At 35.1% G+C, this 27,206-nt stretch overlaps 1 protein-coding gene across 5 annotated transcripts in view; it reads left to right on the top strand.

Moving 5' to 3' along the window:
* The window catches only part of NEXN (nexilin F-actin binding protein), a 48,951-nt gene that overhangs the window by 15,046 nt on the left and 6,699 nt on the right, over positions 1–27,206 (top strand). For 2 of the 5 annotated variants that reach the window (XM_034653722.1, XM_034653723.1), the window contains exons 2-11: positions 8,790–8,868; positions 10,272–10,463; positions 10,659–10,737; positions 10,824–10,972; positions 15,921–15,962; positions 17,165–17,362; positions 17,473–17,649; positions 19,460–19,648; positions 23,973–24,170; positions 26,410–26,631. In XM_034653722.1, the coding sequence (XP_034509613.1) occupies positions 8,790–8,868; positions 10,272–10,463; positions 10,659–10,737; positions 10,824–10,972; positions 15,921–15,962; positions 17,165–17,362; positions 17,473–17,649; positions 19,460–19,648; positions 23,973–24,170; positions 26,410–26,631 (1,525 nt within the window). The remainder of the gene's footprint in view (positions 1–8,789; positions 8,869–10,271; positions 10,464–10,658; positions 10,738–10,823; positions 10,973–15,920; positions 15,963–17,164; positions 17,363–17,472; positions 17,650–19,459; positions 19,649–23,972; positions 24,171–26,409; positions 26,632–27,206) is intronic. The other 3 variants (XM_034653725.1, XM_034653726.1, XM_034653724.1) reach the window with 2 other exon arrangements.

Genomic DNA, 27,206 nt, shown 5'->3' on the forward strand with positions numbered 1-27,206 from the left:
GACTAATTTCGTTCTTTTGCATGTAGCTGTCCAGTCTTCTCAACACCATTTATTGAAAAGACTGTCTTCCCTCTTGTATAACCTTGCCTCCTTCGTTGTAAATTAATTGACCATATAGGTGTGGATAGATTTCTGGGCTCTCTATCCTGCTCTGTTGATCTTCGTGTCTCTCTCTGTGCCAGCTTTGTGTCATATGTTTTGAAATCTGGGATTGTGATACCTCCAGTTTTTTTTCTTCTTTCTTAAGATTGCTTTGGCTTTTTGAGGTCTTTTGTGGTTCCATACAAATTTTAGAATTATTTGTCCTCGTTCTATGAAAAATGCTATTAGTATCTTGATACAGATTGCATTGAATCTGTAGATTGCTTTGGGTATGTTTTGTATGTTTGAATGATATTAATTCTTCCAATCCGTGAGCATTAGATCTTTCCATTTGTTTGTGTCGCCCTCAATTTCTTTCATCAATGTCTTATAGTTCTCAGCATACGCAGAAATTAACTTCCTGGGTTAGATTTATCCTAGGTATTTTATTCTTTTTGGTGCAGTTGTAAATGGGATTATTTTCTTGATTTCTCTCTCTGCTACTTCATTATTAGTGTATAGAAATGCAACAGATTTCTCTGTATTAATGATCTGGAATTTTTATGTCATAATACACCATTGCACCACAAAAAGCTGTGATCATTTACATATTAAGTAGCTGTTATTTAGTCCAAGACATGGTCCCCAGTTGGCTGATATATGAGAGGTAGGCAGTTTGGGCAGAGTTGTGGGTCATTGTGCCCTCCTGGGAGGAGGGGCCAGAGAATTTAGGCCATCGTGGAGTGAGGATGGAGAGAGGGTGGTAGGACACAGAAAGGAGAAGATTTAAGGAAACTGAAAACGTTCAGCTGCAGCTTAGAGAGCATAATGATCCATTCCTTGACTAAATGTCAGTACTGTTGGACTCCCTCCCACAGGAACTTCCTTGATGAATTAATTTATGGTTCAGTGTTGAGATTCACTAACATGTGTGACATTCAAGTAGTTTTTGAACATTTCAGAGTCCATGTCATGACTTTGTTGGAATCACATATACTTCAAAAGTCCCTCATAAAACCAAAATTCTCACTGTCCTTATATAATTAAAAGTGAATTTGTTTAGTATAAGAGCACACTGTTAAATAATGTTTTCTGTTAGATAAATTCAGAAGCCTTCTGTACTCTTGGCAATTCAGCAGAATGATGAGAGAGGTTGTTCCTTAAGAGAATGACGTATGTGTGAATATTGTTACTGGATTTTTTCACTATCATTAATTATAAGAGGACTGCTAACTTGCATGTTGCTGACTTGGGCACTTTTAAAATCAGAGAAAACAGTACCTGACTTTATCACATGTGAATGAATTCACTCAATGAATTCTAAACCACCACCAGCTGAATTAACTGCTTTTCATTCAGTACTCGAGAATCATTAAGTAACCTAACTCTGGGATCTCCTTAACTCCAAGTAATTCTAAGAGAATAACTGCTAGCACATATCAATTTAAAAGAAAATAAACTGCTTAAGTAAAAGCTGTGCTCACATGGGGCAAAATACCAGCACCATGTTCTACTGCCAGTTGCCAGCTCAAGACTACAAATTCATTAAATGGAGAGAATACTTTCAGTCATGTCTTTTGAGATTCCAGTATATTTCTACTGCTCAGAATTATGGTTCTCAAATAATTTGGCCACACTAGTAGGTTAAGCCTTCTAAGCTGGTTGGTATTTCCCTCCCTCCCCCAGACACGCCAGTTGTATGCTTTTTTGGCATCAGCATAATTCAGTGGGTAAGACTGCAGACTCTGTAGTCAGATTGCCTGTCTTTATCCTGTGTCCACCACTGGTTAGTTGTGTGGTCCTGGACAAGTTACTTAACTCTCAGTTGTCCCATCTGTAACAATTTACAGACTTCAAACCTATTAGATTTTCAAACCTATTAGATAAACTCAAAGATATTATTCTTGTCTTGATATTTTAAGAACTTTAAAACTACCGGGCTTGGAAATTTTGAGAGAGGGTTTGATAATAGTTTTTACCTTAGAGGGTTATTGAGGGGAGTGGATGATATAATGCTTGTTAAACACTTGGCATATTACCTGGTGTACAGTAAAGGCTCTATAAATGTTAGCTTGGATTATTACCATCATTTTATTCATATGTGATCAAAGGATGTATTAGTGAGATAGTTTTGATAAGACAATACAACCAAGGACTGTGGAATAGAATTCTTTCTTGTGAAGTTAATGAACCAAATGTAGTCAAATTCATACCTTTAACTTTAACACAGAAAGACATCTGGATTAGCAATTGGAATATAATGCTGTTTCTACCAGGCAGAGTCACACCTTTTAAAAATTTATAAAGGAATCCTGGGATGCCTGGGTGGCTCTGTCAGTTGAGCACCTGACTCTTGATTTTGGCTCAGGTGGTGAACTCAGGGTTGTGAGATCCAGCCCTGCATTGGGCTTTGCGCTCAGTGTGGAGTCTGCTTGTTCCTCACCTTCTAAATAAATAAAATTTCTAAAAATAATTTTAAAAAATGTAAAGGAACCCTATAGATATTTGCCTGCTTGATTTTGAAACTTTTTCAAAACTATTTTTTAAAACTAATTTTTTAAAAACTATTTAAGAGACAGGAGTCTACTGGTTTGTAATCTATACCTTAAAAGAGAAGTCTATAAGACAGAAAGCCAATAAACTTATTTTGCTACTACTTTTTTTATCCTCAAAATGCAGAACAGAGCAAACTCAGCAAAGGATTACTTGCTTATATTTTATTTTAAAAAGTTAAAGTTAGTACTATTCAAATTTTCAGAGACTTTCAAAATGAGAGCTCAGAATACTGAAATGATATTAAAAGACTATTTTAACTGGTTTTACTCATACTAAATTTATAAATTAAACTTATACTGAATCTATAAATAAGTCAAGATATAATTTGAAGATTTTTTAAAAATTAAATGAAGGTAGCTGATTCATTTATTCTCCAGGACTGTTCTTGACAGGCTAATTTTTCCCCATCACCAAACCACACAGTTTTCTTTCATTTCACCACACACACACACACACACACACACACACACACACGGTCCCTGAAGTTCCCTCTGGCGAGTTAATTCAGCTAAATTTATTAATCCCTATAATCCTATGTGAGATTGCTCAAATTTTTCTCATACCTTTTGGTATTACTCTTTTAGATTACAAAAATAATGTATTGTGTGCTCACTGCAGGGAAATGTAGGTTGTTACTGAAGAGGGTAAAAAAAGTAGTGAGGGAGACCATGAGTAATGAAATTAATCAAAATTATGGGTACTTACTAATGTTAGGTATTCTAGGATTTTTCACATATGTTACCTAATCCTAACTAGGAAGCACAGAATTGAAATTTGGATTTAGGTGTGATTATCAGATTGTTGTAATCAAAGTATGAGATACTAAAGCCTCACCTGTATTGTTATGGAGGCAATGAAAATAGTGAAGTAATATATGTGAAAAAATTTGAAAGAAACTTTCACAAATCTTGACAATCTATCATAATTTAGGAGATCTAAAAGAAGAATGAACCAGAAATAACTCTAAGGTTTGAGAAGCTCTGAGAATGAAGGGTAAGTTTTATTGGTTATACAGGAAGAAATCTCTACTAGGTAACTCTAGATGTGATAGTGACTCAGGTAAGAGCGCAGCACTAGAGCTACTTTATCTCAGGCACACGGATTACTCACAAACCTTGCTAATGACACACGGTCACACATGGCCTGCTTTTATTAGGAAAGTATTGTTAGTAATAAGCACCCACAGGCGCACTGAACAACAAAAGTTAGGACTTTGTTAATAATTACGTGGAATCATGTCCCATCTACCTCCATCATATTGTCTTCTCCCAGAGAGAAAACTTTAGCCCCAAATGTCTTCACTGGAAAGTTCTTGCAGACATTTAAGGAAAAAATGATATCAGTTGTACATGAGGGAGGTCTTACTGAAAATTAGAGAAGAAATACTTCCCAACTCATTCTATGAGAACAGTATTACTCCGTTAACAAAAGCGGATGTTACCAAAAAATAAAACTACAGACCACTATCTCCCGTAAACATGGATGCAGAACTTAACAAAATTTTATCAATTTGAATTTATCAGTATGTTAAAAGGATAATGCATCATGACCAAATAAAGTTTATCCTAGGAATGTAAAGTTGATTTAACATTTGAAAATAGTCTACAATAAAAATAAAAATCATATGATTATCTCAATAGATACAGAAAAAGCATTAGATTAAATCCAACATCCATTCCTGAAATTACTCTTGCACAATAGGAATAGAAAGAAACTTAATCTCGTATAGGCCATCTAAGAAAAATCTGTAGCTAAGATCATATTTAATAGTAAAAGACTAAATGTGTTTCTCCTAAGATCAGGAACAAGGCAAAGATGTCTGCTCCCCCTACTTCTATTTGATTTTGTATCGAAGGTTCCATAGCCAGTACAGTCAGACCAGAAAAAGAAATAAGACATCCATATTGGAATGGAAAAAGTAGAAATATGTTCATAGATGATATAATCGTCTATGTAGAAAATCTAGTGGAATCTACAAAAAAACTCCAGTGGTACTAATAAGTTACTTTAGCCGGGCAGCAGGATATAAGATTAGAAGACAAAAATATGGGGCACCTGGGTAGCGCAGTCGTTAAGCGTCTGCCTTCGGCTCCGGGCGTGATCCCGGCGTGCCGGGATCGAGTCCCACGTCGGGCTCCTCCGCTGGGAGCCTGCTTCTTCCTCTCCCACTCCCCTGCTGTGTTCCCTCTCTCGCTGGCTGTCTCTCTGTCACATAAATAAATAAAATCTTTAAAAAAAAAAAAAAGATTATGGGGCGCCTGGGTGGCACAGCGGTTGGGCGTCTGCCTTCGGCTCAGGGCGTGATCCTGGCGTTATAGGATCGAGCCCCACGTCAGCCTCCTCCGCTATGAGCCAGCTTCTTCCTCTCCCACTCCCCTTGCCTGTGTTCTCTCTCTCGCTGGCTGTCTCTATCTCTGTCAAATAAATAAAATCTTTTTAAAAAATAAATAAAAGATTAGAATACAAAAATAAATTATATTTCTAGGGGCATCTGGTGGCTTGACACTTGAGTGTCTGCCTTCAACTCAGGTTGTGATCACGGGCTCCCTGCTCAGCGGGGAGTCTGCTTCTGCCTCTCCCCCTGCCTCTCCCCACTTACCCCCCGCACATGCTTGCTCGCTCTCTCTCTGAGATAAACAAATCTTTAAAAAAATTATATTTCTATATACTAGCAACAAATGATCATCAGTTGAATTCTAAAAAATAACATCATTTAAAATGGCATCAACAAGTATGGAATTATTTACAGATAATCTCGCAAAAATGTGGAAGACCTGCATCCTGGAAACAACAAAACATTTCTGAGAAAATTATAGAAGATGTAAATAAATGGAGAGTTATATAGATAGAGTAAAAAAAATGGAGAATTCATGGATTAGAAGTCTCAAGATGTCATTACAGATTCAATGCAGTCCCAATCAAAATCTCAGCAGGCATTTTACAGAAACTGATGACCTGATTTTAAAATTTATATGTGAATTCAAAGGACTTAGGATAGTCAAAACAAGTTTTAAAAAAGAAAGTCAGAGTTAAACTAACTTTTTCAAGGCTTATTATAAAGTACACTAATCAGGCTCCTGGGTGGCTCACTCGGTTAAGTGTCTGACTCTTGATTTTAGCTCAGGTCATGATCTCAGGGCCCTGGGATTGACCCGTACATCAGGCTCCACTCAGCGCAGAGTCGGCTTGGGATTGTCTCTCTCCCTCTCCCTCTGCACCTCCTTCCCACTTGAGCTCTCTATCTCAAATAAATAAAATCTTAAAAAAAAAAAAAACACTAATCAAGACACTGGCATGATGACTGTAGTTAAAAAAAAAAAAAAGAAAAGAAAAATAACTGTTCTTGGCATCAAGAGAGACAGACTGAATAGGGTCCAGAAATAGACCCACCCATGTATGGTTAGTAGGTTTTTGATGAAAGTGCAAGAAGCATTTCAGTGGAGAGAGGATACATTTTTTTTAATAAGTGGTCCTGGAGAAATTGTTATCCACAGGCAAAATATGAACTTTTGTCATATACAAAAATCAACCCCAAATGGATCAAAGACCTGAATATAGAACCTAAAACTATAAAACTCTTGGAAGTAAATGTAGGATAAATTCTTTGTGATTGTAGGTTAGGCCAGTACAACAAGAAAAGCATAAAGTATAAAAGGAAAATATGATAAAATGGACTTTCTCAAAATGAAGAACTATTGATCTTCAGAAGACATTATTAAGAAAATTAAAAGACAAAAGACTGGGAGAGTATCTTTTCAAATTATGCATCTGATATAGGTCTTGTATCCAGGATATATAAAGTACTTTCAAAACTTAATGGAAAATAGCACCTGAGTAGCTCAGTCAGTTAAGTGTCACACTTTTGATTTCAGCTCAGGTCATGATCTCAGGGTTTTGAGATCCAGCCCCATTCTCAGTGGGGAGTCATCTTGAGATTCTCTTTGCCTCTTCCCCTGCCCTTCCCACCCCTCCAACACTTGCTCACTCTGTGTCTCTAAAATAAATAAGTAGATCTTTAAATAAAAAAACAACAAAGCTTAATGGAACATAACCCAGTAACAAAATGTGCAAAAGATTTGAACAGATACTCCCATCGAGGAATATTTACAGGTAGAAAAGAAACATACAAAAAGATGTTCAATAGCCTTAGTTATTAGGGAAATGTAAATTAAAGCCATAGTGTGATGTCACAACACACCTTTAGAATGTCTAAAATTAAGACGACCATACCAGGTGTTGGTGAAGATGTAGAGAAACTATAACTCTCGTACACTATTGGTGGAAAGATAAAACGATACAGCCACTTAGAAAACAGCTTGGCAGTTTTTTAAGGAGTTATACATCTACCATAAGGTGTAGCCATTATACTTTACCTACTGGAGAAATAAAAAAAGTATGTTCACACAAAGACTTGTATGTGGATATTCATAGCAACTTTCTGTGTAATAGTAACTGTAAACAACCCAAATATCAGTCAACAGATGGTTAACAAATTGTGGGATAGTCATACAATGGAATAATATTTACTACTAAAAAGGAATGAACTATTGATATATGTAACAACATGGATGAATCTCAAAAATAATTATGTGGGTAAAGAAGCCTGACAAAAGAGTACATACTATCCGATTTCATTTATAGAAAATTTAATCTACAGGGACCAAAAGTGTACCTGCCTGGGGACGGGGGTGGGAAAAGCAAGAAAAGGAGGGAGTTAAGGGGTCTGAGAACACTTTTGTGGGTAATGTATATATTATCTTGATTGTGGTGATGGTGTCACAGGTACACACATATGTGAACTTCCCAAATTGTGCACTTTTTAAAAGTGTAGTTTATTGTATGTCAATTAGGAAAGCTGTTAAAACATTTTTTTTAAGATTTTTATTTATTATTTTGAGATAGAGTGAGAGTGGGAGCACGGGCCAGGAGGCAGAGGGAGAGGAAGAGCAGGCACCCCACTGTGTAGGGAGCCTGACACAGGGTTTGATCCTGGGACAATGGGATCATGACCTGAGCCAAAGGCAGACATTTAACTGATTGAGCCACTCAGGTGCCCCAACTGTTAAAATTTTTTTAAGCCAATGGATAAAATTCTAAAAATTACTCAATTCAGAAGTAGGCAAGAGAAGAGTAATAGAGGAAGAAGAAAAGAGGCAAACAGAAACAAATAGTAAAATGGTAGACTTAAGTCCATTCATATAAATAATTACATTAAATGTTAATGGACAAACCACTGTAATTAAAAGATACTATGAGGAGTGATTTTTTTCAAAAAAGCAAGATCCAGTTATATACTGTGTCCAAGAGAGGTACTTTACATATAAAGATGTAGGTTGAAAGTACATAATGGCTAGAAAATTATATACATCATGCAGACTAAACTTAAGAAAGTTGGTGTGGCTATTTTAATATCAGGTAAGTTCAAGACAATGGGATCAAAAGGAAATTTCATACTGACGGAGTCAATTCAAAAATAAGCTATCATAATGCATATGCACTTAAAAGAGCTTGAAATTACATGAAAAAAAAATGACAGGAAGAAATCCACATAGTTGAAGACTGTTAGAAGAGCTAGGCCACACAAAAAAATTAGTAAAGACACAGAAGATCTAAATAGCACAATCAACTACCTTGACCTAGTTGATATTTATAGAAAATATACCCAGTAACTGCAGAATACAAATTCTTTGCAAGTGTACTTGATACTTGTACTTGACCAAGCTGTTCTGAATCATAAATTTACAATGATCTTTTTTTCTTTTAAAGATTTAATTTTTTGAGAGAGAGCGCATGAACAGGGGGAGGGGCAGAGGGAGAAAAGCTCAAGCAGACTCCATGCTGAGCATGGAGCCCGTCGCAGGACTTGATCTCACGACCCTGAGATCATGACCTGAGGTGAAATCAAGAGTTGGACAGTCAACCAGCTGAGCCACCCAGATGCCCCTATAAGGATCTCTTAATACCATGTGCCTTGTACATTCTATACCCTGAATCTTGGGAAACAGAGCTGAAGGTTATCACAGTTTATTACTTGCCGGGATTGTGTATTTTTTGAGGAGCAGTTAACATGCTGTTTTTGTTTACGAAAGTACACAGCATACGAAGAATTAAGTCATTAAAAATTATTACTCAATTCTAACATACTTTTTCAGGTGCAAAAATATACAAAGCTCCAAAATCATCCGGAGACCGCATACAGCAAACATGAATGATATTTCCCAAAAGGCTGAGGTAAGTCTCCAACATTAAAAAAGAAAAAAGAAAAAAAAAAAAAGGAAACATAGAGCTGTGGAAAGGCAGTTGCTTGGTGAAAAGGTGATAGTTCACAATGACATAGTGTCAGGATAGAAAATGTAAAAGCTAAAATTCACAGGCTGTTCTTGGGCCCAGTATTTTCATTTGGATTCTAATCATGGCAGCATAATTATTAAATTTGTGAATGATTGCGAAGTGGATGTGACGGCTAGCACCTTGAATAGAATTTTAATACCTTGATAAGTCTTAGAAGTTATTTTTTTGTATTAAAAAAGATTTGATGTATATCTTCAGGAGAAAGCAATAATTCACTCTCAGGTGAGGCTCCTTCTCAGCTACTTCTTCCAGTAGCTACAGTAAAACTTCTCTTTGCCTTTTTCTGGCTCTTGGCTGTAGTTACTGAGAGTTGTAGTGAGAAGAGTTCAGTTGCTGACACCCAACAATATGAAGTTTAAAAAAACCTTAAATGGCCAATGACACTATAAGACAATAATAAAATAGAGGCTGGGTATGCCACAGATTAATAAGTAATTTGCCATTATCACCAGGAGAAAACTTTGGTGTTCTGAGGCACCAAGGTTTTATTTACTGAAACTTTTTAGCGATCAGCTTAATTTTCAAAATGATGAAAATAATTGGCTTTCCTGGTTTTAGAGTAGAGGGAAATCTTTTCTCCAGTGTTTTACTAGATTCCTCCTTTCCTGGGAAGCTCTTTTGCCATCTTAAGAGTTCAACCGACTTGAAACGATACAGCCTTTTTACACATTTTTAATGTTGGTTTACAGAAGTTCTAGATGGGCAGTACAGCAGTACTAACAACCTCTGAATCGCTTGTAAGTAAAGACCCTGGCACACCTCAGCCTCACGTGGAAATAAAGGACTGCCCTTCAGTTTTATTCATATTTGATAGGGAAACGAGCAAGAGTATTGATCTATGAATTAGGCTTTAAACTTAAAAGCCTGAACTTTTGCTTTGTCTTCACCTTCACCTAATTTATTGAAATTAGTCCTGGTATCTTTTAAGAGATGTCAGATCTGAATTTTTAATAATGGTGTAGGAAGAGAAAGTATATTGTTTTCAATTAGAATCTAGTACTCAATTTTTATATTTTACTAGCCTTAAGCTTCAGTGAAACACCCCTACAAAATGGAACTTCTTTATATTAATGAAGTTTTTATTCATATTTTCTAAAATTTATTTTTCATACTTAGACTTTAGAAAGTAATCAGATTTTGATTGTACAAATGTTACAAACTTGTTTCTATTTTCTGTTTCAATAAGTATTTCTATATTGCTTATTCTGATCTATCTTTACCTGATTTCTTCCTGTCTTTTTTTTTTTTTTTAACTTTCTTCTCTTTATTTCCTTCTAACGAAGATTCTGCTTTCTTCATCTAAACCTGTCCCAAAAACCTATGTGCCAAAACTTGGCAAGGGTGATGTAAAGGATAAGTTTGAAGCCATGCAGAAAGCCAGGGAAGAAAGAAATCAAAGGAGATCTAGAGATGAAAAACAAAGAAGAAAAGAACAATATATTAGAGAGAGAGAATGGAACAGGAGAAAGCAGGAGGTTATTTTATTTTATTTTATTCTTGTGCAAAATTCATTTTCATCTTTTTAATTTACACTTTATTATTCATATTAACTATATTTTATATTAACTATAATTAAAATAATTGTTGTGGTTATAAGTTAATTTCAAACTCTGTATATAATATAATTTAGTCTAAATTTTGGGCATGTTCATATTTATTTAATCATTTAGATTAAAGAAATGCTTGCTTCTGATGATGAGGAAGAGGTATCTTCAAAAGTAGAAAAGGCTTATGTCCCAAAGCTAACAGGTAAGAAATTTCAGAGGTAAATTGTAAATGAAATTGCAAGAAAGGGAAGTGTAGCAAAATATCAAACGTGTTTCTTATGTTCTTAGGTACTGTTAAAGGTAGATTTGCTGAAATGGAGAAACAAAGGCAAGAGGAGCAAAGAAAGAGGACAGAGGAGGAACGAAGACGCAGAATTGAGCAGGATATGTTAGAGAAGAGGAAGATACAACGTGAATTAGCAAAAAGGGCTGAGCAGGTATACACTAAATATTAAATTGGTATTTGCTTCATAAACTAATTGTACAGAGTAAACCTTACCAGTACAATGTCTAATTAAAATATTTTAATATAACATTAGCTTATTAAATAGCAGCTAACTTGAAAACAAGATCTACTTTAAGTACAGATATTTATTTTCAAATGCCTAGAAGGATAAGGGCAGAATGTAGTTATTTTAAGGTTGAATGTTGATATAACTTTTGTTATATACCATCTTGTCATTCAGTCCGTATTCCTTACACGGTCCACATTTCTTGTTTTTCCTGACATGTTACAGGGTTTTACAAAGATGTAAGGTAGTTTCACATAAAATATCCACAATATGCTGGTCTTTCAATAGTAATGAATAAATATTTGTTGGTTATTATTATACAATAAGGCATAATTAAGATACCTTCCTATTTAAGAATTGGAAACAAATCACGTTTTATTTTACAATGGTGTTATTAGCTAGCTTATTAACTTTTTTTGTTTTTTGGTTTTTTTTTTAAAGATTTTATTTATTTGTCAGAGAAAAAGAGAATGCACAAGCAGGGGGAGTGGTAGGCAGAGGGAGAAGCAGGCTCCCCACTGAGCAAGGAGCCTGATGCCGGGGCTCCATGTGGGGCTCAGTCCCAGGACTCTGGGATCATGACCTGAGCTGAAGGCAGACGTCTGCTCAACTGACTGAGCCACCCAGGCGACCCAGCTTTGTTTGTTTTTTAAGTTGGTGGTAGGAAAGGGGAGAAATGTGTGACAGCTCTTTCCTTCAGATAGCCATTATTGATGCCCATAGCTGCAGGGCACAAATTAGAGGGGAGAAAAAAATTATTATGATTTTGTATAGTCTTTTTAATGAATTTAGAATTCCCATATATTTTAGCTTAAAGCATGAGAACTAAGAGGTTGGTAAGTATTTTTAAAATACCCAAGAATCTGGGGGCACCTGGGTGGCTTAGTCGGTTGTGTCTGCCTTCAGCTTGGGTCATAATCCTGGGATCCTGGGATGGAGCTCCCCATCTGGCTTCCTGCTCCGTGAGGAGCCTGCTTCTCCCTCTCCCTCTGCCTGACACTCCCCCTGCGTGTTCTCTCTGTCAAATATATAAATAAACTATTTTAAAAAACCCTCAAGAATCTGATCTAATTTCCAGAAAAAGCTAATCTCTCAAAATGATTGATTATAATGACATAGAAACATGAAGTTCTAATAGTCATAATCTTATTTTATTAAGAATTGATCAATTCACAAGATTTCTTTCATGCATTGATATTTTACATTATAAATTATCTGTAGTCATAGACTTGAAAAGATGACAGTGATATTGTTTATGTACTTAACCTAGTTTGTAAGATCAAAAGAGATGGTCAGTGTATTGAGCTTATTGAGATGGTACTTATCTCCTAGAGTTGTAAGTAAGATTATATGAGGGGTGCCTGGATGGCTTAGTCAGTTAAGTGTCCATCTCTTGGTTTCAGCTCAGGTCATGATCTCAGGGTCCTGAGATCGAGCCCTGTGTCAGGCTCCCCACTCAGTGGAGAGTCTGCTTTGCCTCTTTCTCTCCCTCTGTCCTCGCCCCCCTCAAGCACGTGTGCTCTCTGTCTCTCTCAAATAAATCTTAAAAAAAAGTAAAAGATTATATGAGTTAATAAATACAAAGCACTTAGAACAATGTAAGTAGGCTGTAAATGTTTCACCTAAATAATAGTACATGTAGATAAAATGTCATGAAACCATGTTAGTTTCTCGTCCATCTCTTTTATCATTAACAAATTAACATAGTCTTCACAGTATAAAACCATTTTTATTGTGAAATTGTACTTGGCTCTTTTTTGCCTACTCTTTAAGTGCCATAAACCTATTTGCTACGCTCCTTCCAGTTTCTTACCTTTCTAAAGAGAAAAATGACAAAGAAGACAAAGCATATGCCATACCTAAATGTCAAAGACATTTATTTACCCAGACTTTGCAAATAACTTTCTGTGGCACAAATAGCCACTTGTATAGTGGCATATAATGACATATGCCGGATGAATTATAGAAAAGAACTGGAATTTCCTATATTTTATCACTTTGTACCTCTTTATCTAAAGAAAGGATGGTGTGTACTTTATCTCTGCCATCTCTGGTCATCAAAGATGAGAATTCATTTTGCAATGAAATTTCACCCAGGAGTACAAATATTATAAGTATTACAGATTTTATATTGTAAATATAAAATATATTAGCATATGTAATTATATTTATAATATACATTATAAAAGAAGGTAATAAATGATAAAATAAATAATTAATAAGGTACTTGACAACAAACAGTGGGTATGTGCATGGGGTTAGTCTACTTATTTTAAGTCTATACTTTTTCAAAAAGCACTAACTAGACTCACTAGATTTTAAGACCCATTACAACCGCAAGAACTGAATATGTGGGCAGTGATTTCTCACAGAAAAACTGGGTGTGTGTTGAAGAGGTGCGTTTGAATATGATGAAGACATGAGATACTAAGAGAGAGGAAGACAAGGTATCATGAAAACAACAACAACATAACACTTCTTTAGTAACTCCAGAAACTACATGGCAGGATGCCATAGAGTCCTGGGTAATGAAAATTTTGGCCTTATTACATTATTTGAGAATATGTAGGTAGAGCAAAATAAACTGTTAATAGTAATTTTATCTTACAAATATGGAAAGCCCAATTTTAAAATTTAAGTACATTTTCTGCTCAAGTCTAATAAAATTGAATCTTTGAATTTAAGAAGTATGACATAGGTAATCAAGAAAAGTCTTAATGTTGGGGCGTCTGGGTGGCTCAGTTGGTGGAGCATGTGACTTGATCTTGGGGTTGTTGGTTTAAGCCCCACAACCAAGAAAAAAAAAGCCTTAACATTAATTTGAAAAACCCACTTGTACAATGCTATGATTCAAGAATGCTTGAGAAGGGATTCCTGAGTCAGGAGGATAAGTACCAGATTCTAGGGTCTTATGATGAATTAAAAATGGGTAAACTTTGTATACTGGATGTTAGAATCAAAGATCAATAAAATTTGGGGGAGAATCTTAGTATAATCTGGTTATCTTTGAGGATACTCTGATGGGCAAGGTTAACGTCTGTCAACTTACAAAACGAGAATTTATTGGTAGGGGACTGGGATGTTGTCAATAAAGGGGACAAAAGAAAGTTGCTCTGGGAAGGAGTAAAAGGAGTTTCCTTTTCATAATCGAAAGAAATAGTTGGGAAGCAGCTCTTCAATGGCAGCTTCTGAGAGCCAACACTGTAACAGAACTGAATGTCTCAGTTCTCTGTGAATATACTGACACCATGGCCACTCAGACAAATTCACCTTCTTTGTTTATTGAAACCCAATGGAAACAAAATTCTGTCTTCTGTTAAAGTTTTGATAACGGCTTAAAATGAGCAAAGAAGAAAGCATACAACAAAACAAAAAACACTCCAGATATAATTTATTATCTTACCATAAGCTAATAAAAATCTGAGGTTTTAGCAGCAAGTAAAAGAAATTTGGGGTTAAGATATTTAGAATTTATCTTTCCTGTACTTTCAGTGTCTGGCTTCTCACCATATCTCCTAAAACTTTTTATTGAGAGACAAATGCGACTTGTCAAGGAATTGTTAGCATTCTTTGGAAGGGAAATACTTTTTTTTTTTAAGTTTATTTATTTATTTAAAGTAATCTCTACACTCAGTGTGGGGCTTGAACTCATGACCCTGAGATCAAGTGTTGTATGTTCTTCCAACAGAACCAGTCAGGTGCCCTTGAAAAGAAATAATTTTGTAATTATTTTATTATAGCTTAAAATTTTTCTTAGTACAATACATCATTCAATAAAACCTTCACCATTTATACAATAAATCAGTGTAATATATAATTGTGCAAAAAATTATTCTAAACAAAACTTAATAAAATTATTGAAATGTAAAGTAGGTTTATTTTTAATTATTCAGAATTTATCTTTCAAGAAATTTGGTATCTTAATAAAATGTATTAATTCTCCTATGACAGAGAATATAGAAAAGGAAAGTGAAATGATGAAGAACAGGGACTTAGCCAGTCCAGTTCCTTTTATGACCCAAGGTACAACAGAATTCCATTAGCCTGCATAAGGAAGAAACTACTTCCAGACTCCTTCACTGATATTAAAAATCATGTTTAAACAATAAACAGTATAAATGTTTACTTTCTAACTTCTCCCATTTTCCCATTGCTTATGTTTCCCTTTCCTGAGATCTCAAGCATTGCATTATTTAAATCACCTATCTTCTTTCTCATTTCTGTTACATACATTAGCCTGCCCCTCAAGCTACCCTAATGGTGTTTCTTATGAGTAATGTCCAAGTGGAGACCTCTTCTACTGAATGAGGGCCTTTCCTTCCTAGATGTGGTCAAAATAGAGAGTAAAAAATTATATCTACCAGAATTCTTTCCCCTTCTAAACTAGCCATGTGAAAGCTAGTGCACTGCACTGTATTACTGTGTCAGTTATATTTTTCCCACATATTTATATTGCACAATATTTGAATACTAATGTAGTTTTTACTTTGCGGCAGAGACAGAGAATGGAGAAATGTATCTCAGTTTAAATTGGTAATTTAATTAATAATTGCTACTTGTAAGCTTACAGCAGGTCATAAGAGTTTGGTCCATTTTTCAAATTCCAGAATTACAAAGGTAGGCTTTATCTTAATTTTTTTCTTAATATATTCCCTAGATATTGATTTTGATGTCAAATACAAAAACTAATATAAGGTTTAATCTCCACTTAAAAGGACATAATCGGCTAATTTGGAGAAACATAAAAATACTTCAAAATTATAAATTTGAAAATTTACCATAAGTCACAGCTAAATTACTTTTCAATTGTATATTTAAAAGCAGAAAGCAGAAATTCAATGTAATGTAATGATATGAAATTCTCATTCAATAGATTGAGGACATAAACAATACGGGAACTGAATCAACACCAGAGGTAAATGGACATTTCCTTTAATGAAACATCACCTAAAATTATCTGATTCACAAGTAATCTTTTAATTAAAAAATTAAAAGCATTTTTACTTTTATTATAATTATAGCAACAACAGCAAAAAGGACAAAAGTATTTTGCAAAAGCAAGATCATACTTTTGCACTTCCAAACACGAGCTTAGTGTCTTAAAAGTATGAAAAAAAAGTATGTTTTTGCTTTCATGGTTAGAGACGCAAGTCTCAGTTTAAGATACTGAGCCAAGACTACGTATTTCTTGAACTGTTACTAATAGTCGAGATTGTTGAAAGCTAACATTTTTAAAAAGCAGGGGTTTTTTCATCATTTGTCTTCTCCCCTCAGAGTTCTTGATAGTTTGTTTTGGTTATCACATACTAGTAGAAAGTACAGTATTGAGTACCATGAAGGAATGCTTAACAGCCACAAAAATTTTAGTTAATCCCTTTTTATCTAACAAAGAAAGTTAAACATCAGTCAATTTGATGGTGTGCCTAAAACTACAGCCACATAAATTGGAAGCAATTTTATCTTAGGGGCACATGTTAACGTATTATAACTTGCTTTCTTTTTGAAAAAAGTTCAGAGGTAACAACAGATTATGTAATAGAACTAATTGAATTTTAAAAACAAGTTTAAGAATATTTTACTAGGACCAAATGCCAATGAGTATTATCTATAAGTGTTTTATAAATAACTTGGAAATACTGTTTGTTTTTCCTCATTAAATAATAGTTTTGTTACGTATTTAAAAACTTGTATGGAGAAAAAAGTCCTACGGAGAGACTTTTTGTGTGTGTTTAAACTGAATCTATCCACCATCAAATTGATTCCGAGTACACTCACATGCACATCACTTTTTGTGGAACTAGTGCACGGACAGCTAAATTCAGATGATGTCATGCGGTTTTAGCCAAACAGCTGTATTAACACCACCTTCCGGGAAAGAAGATGCTCCTTGAACCTGAAGCAATGGATTTCAGTTAAATTAACTCCATGTACAATGAATCCAGAGAAAGAACTGTTGATTAGAAATGTTTAAAAAAAAAATATATATATATATATAAATTTTTGTTCTTCGTAACATTGATGGCAATGTAATGAAATTCACCAATACTGGAGGTAAAGCCCATGAAACCTAAATTTTGGTTAGCAAGAAATATGCTAATTATCTATTTTATAAATTAGGAAGGAGATGATTCACTACTTGTAACAGTGGTACCTGTCAAATCACACAAAACTTCTGGAAAGATAAAAAAGAATTTTGAGGATCTAGAGAAAGAACGAGAAGAAAAAGAAAGGGTCAAGTATGAGGAAGATAAAAGAATAAGATACGAAGAACAACGGCGATCTCTCAAGGAAGCGAAGTGTCTCTCATTGGTCATGGTAATTTTTATTTTTTTTTATTTTTATTTTTTTTAGGAACAAATCAAAGCAGTTAAGTTACCAGCATTTCCTTTTATGATTAACAGATGTGTTTTCACAATGTTTCTTAGGATGATGAACTAGAAAGCGAGGCAAAAAAAGAATCACTTTCTCCTGGAAAATTGAAACTAACTTTTGAAGAATTGGAAAGACAAAGACAAGAAAACCGAAGGAGGCAAGCTGAAGAGGAAGCAAGACAACGTTTAGAAGAAGAGAAGCGTGCTTTTGAAGAAGCAAGGCGGCAAATGGTAAAACAAACAAATATATATATAAAATATATTTTTAAACATATATCATATATGTATTTTGTAAAGATTTTATTTTTAAGTAATCTCTACACTCAACGTGGGGCTTGAACCCACAACCCTGAGATCAAGAGTTGCACATTCCACCAACTGAGCCAGCAGGTGCCCCTATAATGTATATATTTATATATAATGACATTATATATATAACCTATAAATTATATTTTATATATAAGTTTATAAATGTTATATATATAATATTTAATATTAGGGAAGGAAGCTGGCTTTAGATAAAGTTCATTCTTATAAATTCAAATAGATTGTCTATATAAAAGGGTCTGATTTTGAAACTACATATTTCCTATATAAAATGTGTCTATTATTTTTTAGTTTCCCTTTATGGGACATTTTACCTCATATGCTTTAAATTTTTATATTATAAATTATCATAAATATGTAAAATAATTAGTCAGTGAACCTGGTTTCTCTTTATCTGTTAGTTCAGCCTGCAGTGTATTTAATGACAGGGTATGGTACATGCACACTTTCAAGTCTAATCATATGTGTACACTTAGTTTTAGTCCAGTTTTTCAAATATTTGAACATATCAAAATAAATTTACTTTGGAATATGCTGTTTGTCATCTACACAGATGTAGGTGTGTGTGTGTATATATACATATATATGTATAGAGTGTGTGTATATACGTAGGTGTACATATAGGTATATATAGGTATAGAGTGTAGTGGTTAAGAGCATAGCTTCTGGAACCACATGGCCTGGATTCACATATCTACTGTTTATTAAGTGTAACCAGAGACAAGTTATTTAACCCCTCTATGTCTTAGTTTTCTTATTTGTAAAATGGTGAAAATAATTGTGTGTACTTAAGTTGTTAAGTGAGTTAATACAGAAAGCAGTTAAAGTAATGTCTGGCATGTAATAAGTGCTATAACACTTACAAATGTTAACTGTTATTATATTAATAACTATCCATAAAAAATAAAATTGAAATAAGAAAATACTGATTCCAAGTCTCATTATAAAAATTTTAATGGAATATCTAATTTTTTACAAGTTTCGGAATTTCTTAATCAACTTGCATTAATGATGTTCTAAGGACTGTATCTACAAAAGTTAAGTTCTCTAGACATTTGTTTGAAAATGTTACTATTTTTGGGTAATTATAATTGCATAATACATACACACTTTTGCTGTCAGTGGTGGTCAATTTCGTGGAAGAAATAAATAGAAATATCAATCAAATCATAAACTTCAATAAATGATATTTAACTATAATTTTAATTATAAAATCATAAAATTTGAATTTTATAAAAAATAGTTTTAGGCAACCTTTTACCTGATTAGTATAAGGAAAAGTACCATAGTTCATAGTAAAATATCCATGAAAATTACAAAATGAGAACTTTATTTTACTACAAAAGAGACTCTCTATAGGTATACTTGAAGCATAGTAAGTATACACACACACATTTTATGTTTTGTTCTGGGAGAGTTAATATTAAATAGAACTCTTATATGACCCCTTAAATTTTTTCCAACACTCCGTTTATTTAAAAATTTGACTTTCTTGGGAACTGTTATTTAACTTGAGTACATCTTTATTTGGAATTTGTCCAAATTTGAATACTTTATCAGATAAGATATTATAAAGGAAGGGAATTTTGGTCAAGTATATTAAGGGCAAGAAAATATTTGTGTGTGAGGTGACTGATTCTGTGCCTTTTAATTGATAATTCATTCCTGCCTTTGATGAATCTCAGTTCTTAGTAATGAGTTGTTTCTTGGTTAGGTAAATGAAGAGGAGGAAAACCAAGACACAGAAAAAATTTTAAAAGGGTACCGCCCTGGTAAACTCAAACTCAGTTTTGAAGAGATAGAAAGACAAAGGAGAGAAGATGAAAAAAGGAAAGCAGAAGAAGAAGCCAGGAGGAGAATAGAGGAAGAAAAGAAGGCATTTGCTGAAGCAAGGAGAAGCATGGTAAGATAGAATGTAACTGGAGAATGCCATTAGGATTCAGCTCTTTTAAAAGTATGTTAAGAGGGGTTCCCTGGCTGGCTCAGTCAGTAGAGTATGCAACTCTTGGGGTTGTGAGTTTGTGCCCCATGTTGGGTGTAGAGATTACTTTAGAAGCTTTTAAAATTTGGGGTGCCTGGGTGGTGCAGTTGGTTAAGCATCCAACTCTTGGTTTTGGCTCAGGTTGTGATCTCAGCGTCTTGAAATCAAGCCCCGTGTCAGGCTCCACGCTCTCAGCACAGAGTGTTTGAGAGTCCCTCCCTCTGCTCCTTCCCCCTGTACTCACACACACACTCTCCCTCTCAAACAAACAAACCTTAAATTTTTTTTAATTAAAAAAATAGAGTATGTTAAGAATAATAATTAAACTTTGGAGAATATTAATTCTGGAATCTGTCAAAAGTAGGGACAGCAAATAAACTATAAAGTCTCCTATGGCATTAACACCAGTCAGTTAAAGGTGTTTGCTTTAGTGTGATATTGAGAAGGTTCTGATTAAGTTGCCATGCCTGGCTTAGAGGATTGAACATTACCTTCCTTCTCTGGGAAGGCATGTTTTCCAGAAGTTATCTAAGCAGGAATTTTCCTGCTCTACCTTTCCTTCCATTCTCTCCATTCTTCTCTCCCTTCCCATGTTTCCTCCTTCCCTTTCTCCCTCCCTCATTCCTTCCTTTCCTTCTTTCATTTCACCTTCCATCCCATCCAGTACATATTAAATGACCAAAGCCATTTAATCACAATTATTTAATTCTCCAAAGTGCTCACCCATCACTTCGGGATATTGCTAACTTAATTCTGTCACAAAGTTACACCCCCTATACCACTTTAATGTTTGTAAATTGTACAGTCATCTCACAAACTATTTTCAAGCAAGTTGACCTGTAAATGCAGCATCTCCTTCTTGAAACATTTTTAAGTAGGCTCCACACCCATCATGGGGCTTGAACTTACAACCTGAAGATCAAGAGTTGCAGCCTCTACCAATTGAGCCAGCCAGGCACCCCCCCCTCTTCTTGAAACATTTTAATTGGCTTCAGTGATATCATGACTTGGTTTTCTTCCTATGTCTGGGGGAGCTTCAGGCAAATATATCCATGTGTTTATTTGGCTTCATCACCCATCCAGATGCTCATATCAGAAAGTTGGGAGGCTTAAAGAGTTCCACCTTCTCATTCATGCCTCACATCCAGTCATTCACTAAGTCTCATTCGTTCTACCTTCTAAATCACTCTAAAAATTGATCAGTTTTCCCCTCATTTCACTGTCATTGTTATCCCTTCCTTGGGTCACCTATCTCCTCCCAGGTCACAGTTATCTCTAGCCTCAAACCAACTCCTATTTAACTTGCTTTCTTGCCTATAATCCATTCATCTTTGTAAAGACAAGAGTGAGCTTTCTCACTGTCTCCGCCTCTTTTTTTTTTTTTTTTTAAGATTTTATTTATTTATTTGACAGAGAGAGACAGCCAGTGAGAGAGGGAACACAAGCAGGGGGAGTGGGAGAGGAAGAAGCAGGCTCCTAGTGGAGGAGCCTGATGTAGGGCTCAATCCCAGAGCACCGGGATCATGCCCTGAGCGGAAGGCAGATGCTTAACGACTGCGCTACCCAGGCACCCCTCCTCCTCTTTCTTTCAAGTAAATTTGTGTTACTATTTTGCTTAAAAATTTTCCACTTCCCTTAAGCAAAAATCTAAATTTTTTTTAAATCTAAAAATTTTTTAAATGAATTTCTTTATCATATTACCCTAGTATATTTTTCCTGTTTCATTTCTTCCTCCTTAATTGGCCATCTTTGGTTCTGGACATACTAAATTTCTCTACATTTCTTCAAAATACGGTGCTCTCTGGACCATCCATCCAATCCATCTCTGGACCTTCATAAATGCTGAATGAAACACATCCCTCTTTCTGTTCCCTGTGCTCTGCTGTCTCCTATTCATATTTTCCGTTTCTCTGGGAAGCCTTTCCTGAGAACACAAGTTCCAAAGACGTGTTCCTTCTATGCATTCTTACAGCATTTAGTACTCTCTGGCGTGCACTAACGCGGTATTGTTGTTGCTTACGGCTGTCGTTCTCAGGAGGCTGAGACTGTTCATCAGGCAAACGGCACAAAGCATTCTAGCATAACAAATTTACTGTAAATGTTTGTGGAGTATATTAAAGCTATCTTTTAAAAAAATAACTAACTTGTTCAGTAAACTCTACCCCGAAATGGGGCTTGAACTGACAACCCAAGATCAAGAATTACGGCTCTACTGACTGAGCCCTCCAGGTGCCCCTTAAAACTATCTTGTGTGTATTACTAGGTAATCCTTGATTCACAGATGATTTCTACACAGAAACCCCATAAACATTGCGAAGGCACTTAATTTTTGGAGAATAAGCAGGTTCAGAAGTGATAGACAAGAAGTAGCTGTGAATATCGGGAGATCTAATCCCAGGGGCCGATTTTTAGGCTGAAACTGCCATTATTCACTGGTAGAAAATGCAGAGGAGGAAAACTGCATTCAACTGAAACTCTAGTTTCCTAGAGATATTTCTTTTTTTTTTTTTTTTTTTTAAGATTTTATTTATTTATTCGACAGAGATAGAGACAGCCAGCGAGAGAGGGAACACAAGCAGGGGGAGTGGGAGAGGAAGAAGCAGGCTCATAGCCGAAGAGCCTGATGTGGCTCGATCCCATAACGCCGAGATCACGCCCTGAGCCGAAGGCAGACGCTTAACCGCTGTGCCACCCAGGCGCCCCTCCTAGAGATATTTCTATATCAGGAAAGAGAAACTTTTCCCTTCATTTATGTTATTTTCTTATCCAGGTCCACACTTTAATTTTGTATTACAGCTCAGTTAGCTCATATATTAATAAAAATTTCTGGCAATCTTAGGATTGTAAGACCATATAAACATTGTTTCTGAGTTGAATTTATTCTTTGGTAAAGCCTGTCATATACAAAACTTGGAACAAATAAATAATTACCCTTTGCCTTCTTATTACCCTATGTCTTCTTTAGCCATGGGGTCATAATTCAGGCCCGAGGTTTATTTTCTACTTTCAGGGGACAGAAAAACAGAATTAGGTAATTGCTTTTAGTGGTAAAATGTATTCCAAGTCAGTGATTTAAAAGCAAAGTTTCTATTTGCAATTTAGGGACTGCCTTCATTACAGGGTATGATAATAATAAAACTGCCTTTAGGAGCTTACTGTTGGGTATCAGGCACACAGCTAAGTGTTCCCAAACTTTTGATTCTCTTGACGACTATAATTCCCTTGACGACTATATGAAAAGTTGTCACAGATAGGGAAACTCACAGAGGCCCGGTAACTTGTCCAAGGTCACAACTTAATGGCAGTTAGACATGTAATTCATTAAATTACAAAAAGATAGTCTAAATCATTATTTATAATTTTATTAGACTTTTGAAGTTTTGAATCCCACCTTTGCCACTTAATATTTGTGTTGACTTTGGAAAAGTTACTTTTCAGTGCCTCAGTTTCTCATCTATAAAATAGAGGAGATTAATAATATCTACTTTATAGGATTACAGGATTAAATAAGACAATACATGTAAAGTGCTTAGAATTTTACATGGCAGCTGTTTAGTATTAACTATTTAATTAGCTGGACAGTAAATAAATTAGTACAAAAAATTACAGCATTAGGAGTGATTTTTACCTGATTATGAAAGAATCATAATGGGTTATCTGATTCATTCAGACAAAACCATGATTTAATGGAAATGCTCTATTTTAATTAGCAGAATGGAAATTTATTTTTATTTTATTTTATTTTAAAGATTTTACTTGGAGAGAGATAGCGAGAAGGAGCACAAGCAGGGAGGAGAGGGAGAAGCAGTTTCCCTGCGAGCAGAGAGCCCAGCCCGATGGAGGGCTTGATCCCAGGACCCTGAGATCATGACCTGACCGAAGGCAGATGCTTATCTGACTGAGCCACCCAGGCACCCTGGAAATTCATTTTAATTCAATTAAAAGTGCTCTCGGTATCAGAAAATCTTAATATCTAATTCAAATTACTCATAATACAAAATCAAAGGATTTCTTTGTGTTCACTGGAGAACAGATGGTCACCATTTCCTCTGTAACCACAAAATAGTCATATTTTCTAGTAATTTCTCCCTTGTTTATTGTTTTTTACTTCTGAAGAGATTTAAGTCTCCAAATTTTTAGTTCAGTGTGAAATGTTTCTACTCAAGTGATCACAGTTTCTACAAAAAAAACCTTTTTTTAGTTTGTGTAATTTTGGCAAAAGTAATGAAAAAATTATTTTAAATAGGTAGTAGATGACGACTTCCCAGAGATGTATAAAACAATTTCTCAAGAATCTCTTACACCGGGAAAACTGGAAATTAATTTTGAAGAATTATTAAAACAAAAAATGGAAGAAGAAAAACGACGAACAGAGGAGGAAAGGAAGCATAAGTTAGAGATGGAAAAACAGGAATTTGAACAACTGAGACAAGAAATGGGAGAGGTGAGATTTTAAGAAATACCCACTTACATTCTCCAAATACCAATATAAGTATTTTACATGTAGTATCCTACAATAACTAATATAATTTTTTTACATGTAGTATCTTATAATAACTAATAGAAACATCAGTTTGGCAAGTCTTTGTATCATTTTATTTTACTCAATTAGAAGACAGAACTCTCATGATAAATATCTTAATATGATTTCTCTAGTATTGAAGTGAATTAAATAAATACATAAATATATATCTACATACATATAGATTATACAGGGCATGCAGCTTGTGTCCTCACAGGACCCTAGGCTCAGACAGGCCATGCATAAGATTTAATGTTCTAAGGTTGCCATCTTGATTTTTAATTAAAAAATTTAAAGTAAAATTTAGAAATTAAAATTTAATTAAAACTGTAATCATCTTATCTTTGAATTTTGTGTTAAAAGTGAAAGCTGATTGGACAGTGGAGCATGTGCTAGACTTTTAGAGCCGTGGCTCACTCAAACTTCCTGCTGTCCCCTGCCTCTCTGTGGTGCATTCTCAGCCCTTTTCCCACCTCCTGATGCCCCAAGGCCCTGTCTAAACGTTTCCTTCCCACAGCTGCCACTATTCAACTGGGTGCCAGTTGTGTAGGCAGAAGAGGGAAGATAGAAAAAGGGGGCCAGCATTCTCTGTCACCCTCGGCCTCTGATGGGGGGGAGGGCTCTTGGCAGCAACATGAACAGGGTCGGGGATCAGCACACAGGCCCATGACTTGGGGGGAAACAAGCAGTGGTTGTCCCAGACTCAAACTGGCTTGATATGGCATGTTTGGCAGGCAACTTGGTGGGGACCTCTTGCCCACTCCTGATCTAGGAACTGAAGGGATCCTATGCAGAGGTTGCAATCTCTTAGAAGTTGCCTCTTTTGTCATGGGTCCGGGCAACGGGCCTGTGGGGTATTTACTTCCTTGCCCCAGACAACCAAGAGACTATAAATACTATATAAATATATAGGTAATAATAAAATATCATGAATATGCTGTAGGAAAATATTCCAAGGTCTAGTCTTAAAATTTTTTTAAATATAATAGCATTTATTTTATAAAGGATGCCGAAAATGAATTGTCTAGAAAAACTTCTAAATTGTATTTATATTAGTTCAGTCATTAATTTTGACCAGAATGATTTGGGAACCAAAGATATGAGGTACATAACAAATTTGTTAGGTTTCTGGTATTTTAGGAGTTGTCTGTTTTCACACACAAGAGACTAAAAAGTGAAGGTAGTATAAAGGAATAAGTTCTTTTTTCTCCTTTGGTTGAACCAAGAGATTAAGCCTCATGTCATATCATCTACTGTGACCCCACCCCTCCTCACCTTCATTCCCTCTCCCTAATTACCCCCTCCCCACACCTAGAACTCTAGGTCTTCTCCAGGAAAAGTATACCAGGAATAACTGCATTTTTTTTTTTTTTTTACCACTTCATATAGTGAGATTAGGGTTTAGTGTAAGAAGTATACAGAGAACTAGTAGTAAATTCTGAGAAGCCAAGGGAAACAGGAATAAAAAAGTATTTAAGATAAAATGGTTTAAAGAATTGGAGCCCAGTTTTGATGGACTCTTTTTCTTTCTTGGCAGAATTTAAAATTGAGAATAGAAATGATATGTGTCAAATGTAGGGATTTTGCCAGACTATTATAGAAAGGCTTCATTGAGTTAACCTGAGTATTAAGAGTGTTATTTAACTTTATTAGACTATCATCAAAACAAAGACAGGAGGAATTTTAGGATACTCTGGCTCTGTATAGAGATAAAAAAAAAAAAAAATCATATCCAGGAGGCTAAGTGACAAGGCAAAAGGCCACACGGTATCTAAGTCAGAACTGGAACTTATATCTGACTCCCAGCCCACTGTTCTTACAATTACAGTTCTTCATCTTCCCCTAAACATGGATTTTCCTGTGGTTCCTAGTAAAAGCTAATCTTGGTATGCATATTTTAGTTTTAGGAGGTTATAATGAAATATTAAATAAAGTTTTGAGCCATATTCCATAATGAAATAATATTTTAAATAAGAGTTATCTAAAGTTTTAAATTTGTAGCATTACTTTTAATCAGTAAATTTAGGCATTGCACTTAGGGAGCAGGTTATTTAAGCTTTATTTTTGGCTTCAAATAAGAAATGAACACTTTTTGGATGGTTTATTGTACAAACTTAATTTTCTGGTATTTAATATATAAAAATCTTATTTTTTTTTGAAGGAAGAGGAAGAACATGAAACCTTTGAATTGAGTAGGGAATATGAAGAATTAATCAAATTGAAAAGAAGTGGTTCTATTCAAGCCAAAAATCTAAAAAGCAAGTTTGAAAAGATTGGACAGTTGTCTGAAAAAGAAATACAGAAAAAGATAGAAGAAGAACGAGCAAAAAGGAGAGCAATTGACCTTGAAATTAAAGAGCGAGAAGCAGAAAACTTTCATGAGGTAAACTACATTTAATAATTACGGTACAGTAATTATGATGAACTTAACAGAAATATAACATTGACTTTGAAATAAGTTTTGGTACTTACAATTAACCATAGGTATATGATAATCTGAGAATTAAATAGCAAAAGGACATTAAGATCTTTTTTTTTTTTTTAAGATTTTATTTATTTATTTGACAGGGAGAGAGACAGCCAGTGAGAGAGGGAACACAAGCAGGGGGAGTGGGAGAGGAAGAAGCAGACTCCCAGTGGAGCAGGGAGCCTGATGTGGGGCTGGATCCGAGAACGCCAGGATCACTCCCTGAGCAGAAGGCAGGCGCCTAACGACAGCCACCCAGGCGCCCCAGGACATTAAGATCTTAAGAGACTTTGAAAGATTGTCTCAATCTAGCATTGTTTCAAAATGGCTTTTATCAGAATTAAATAGTCTATAGTGAACATCAAGTAGTTCATTCTGGAAAAAATAGTTTAAAAAATATTTATGGCACAGGATGCCTGGGTGGCTCAGTTGGTTAAGCGTCTGCTTTCGGCTCAGGTTATGATCCCGGGGTCCTGGGATTGAGTCTCAAG

Source organism: Ailuropoda melanoleuca, chromosome 2, assembly GCF_002007445.2.
Source record: "Ailuropoda melanoleuca isolate Jingjing chromosome 2, ASM200744v2, whole genome shotgun sequence".
In the NCBI taxonomy this organism is placed as follows: Eukaryota; Metazoa; Chordata; class Mammalia; order Carnivora; family Ursidae; genus Ailuropoda; species Ailuropoda melanoleuca.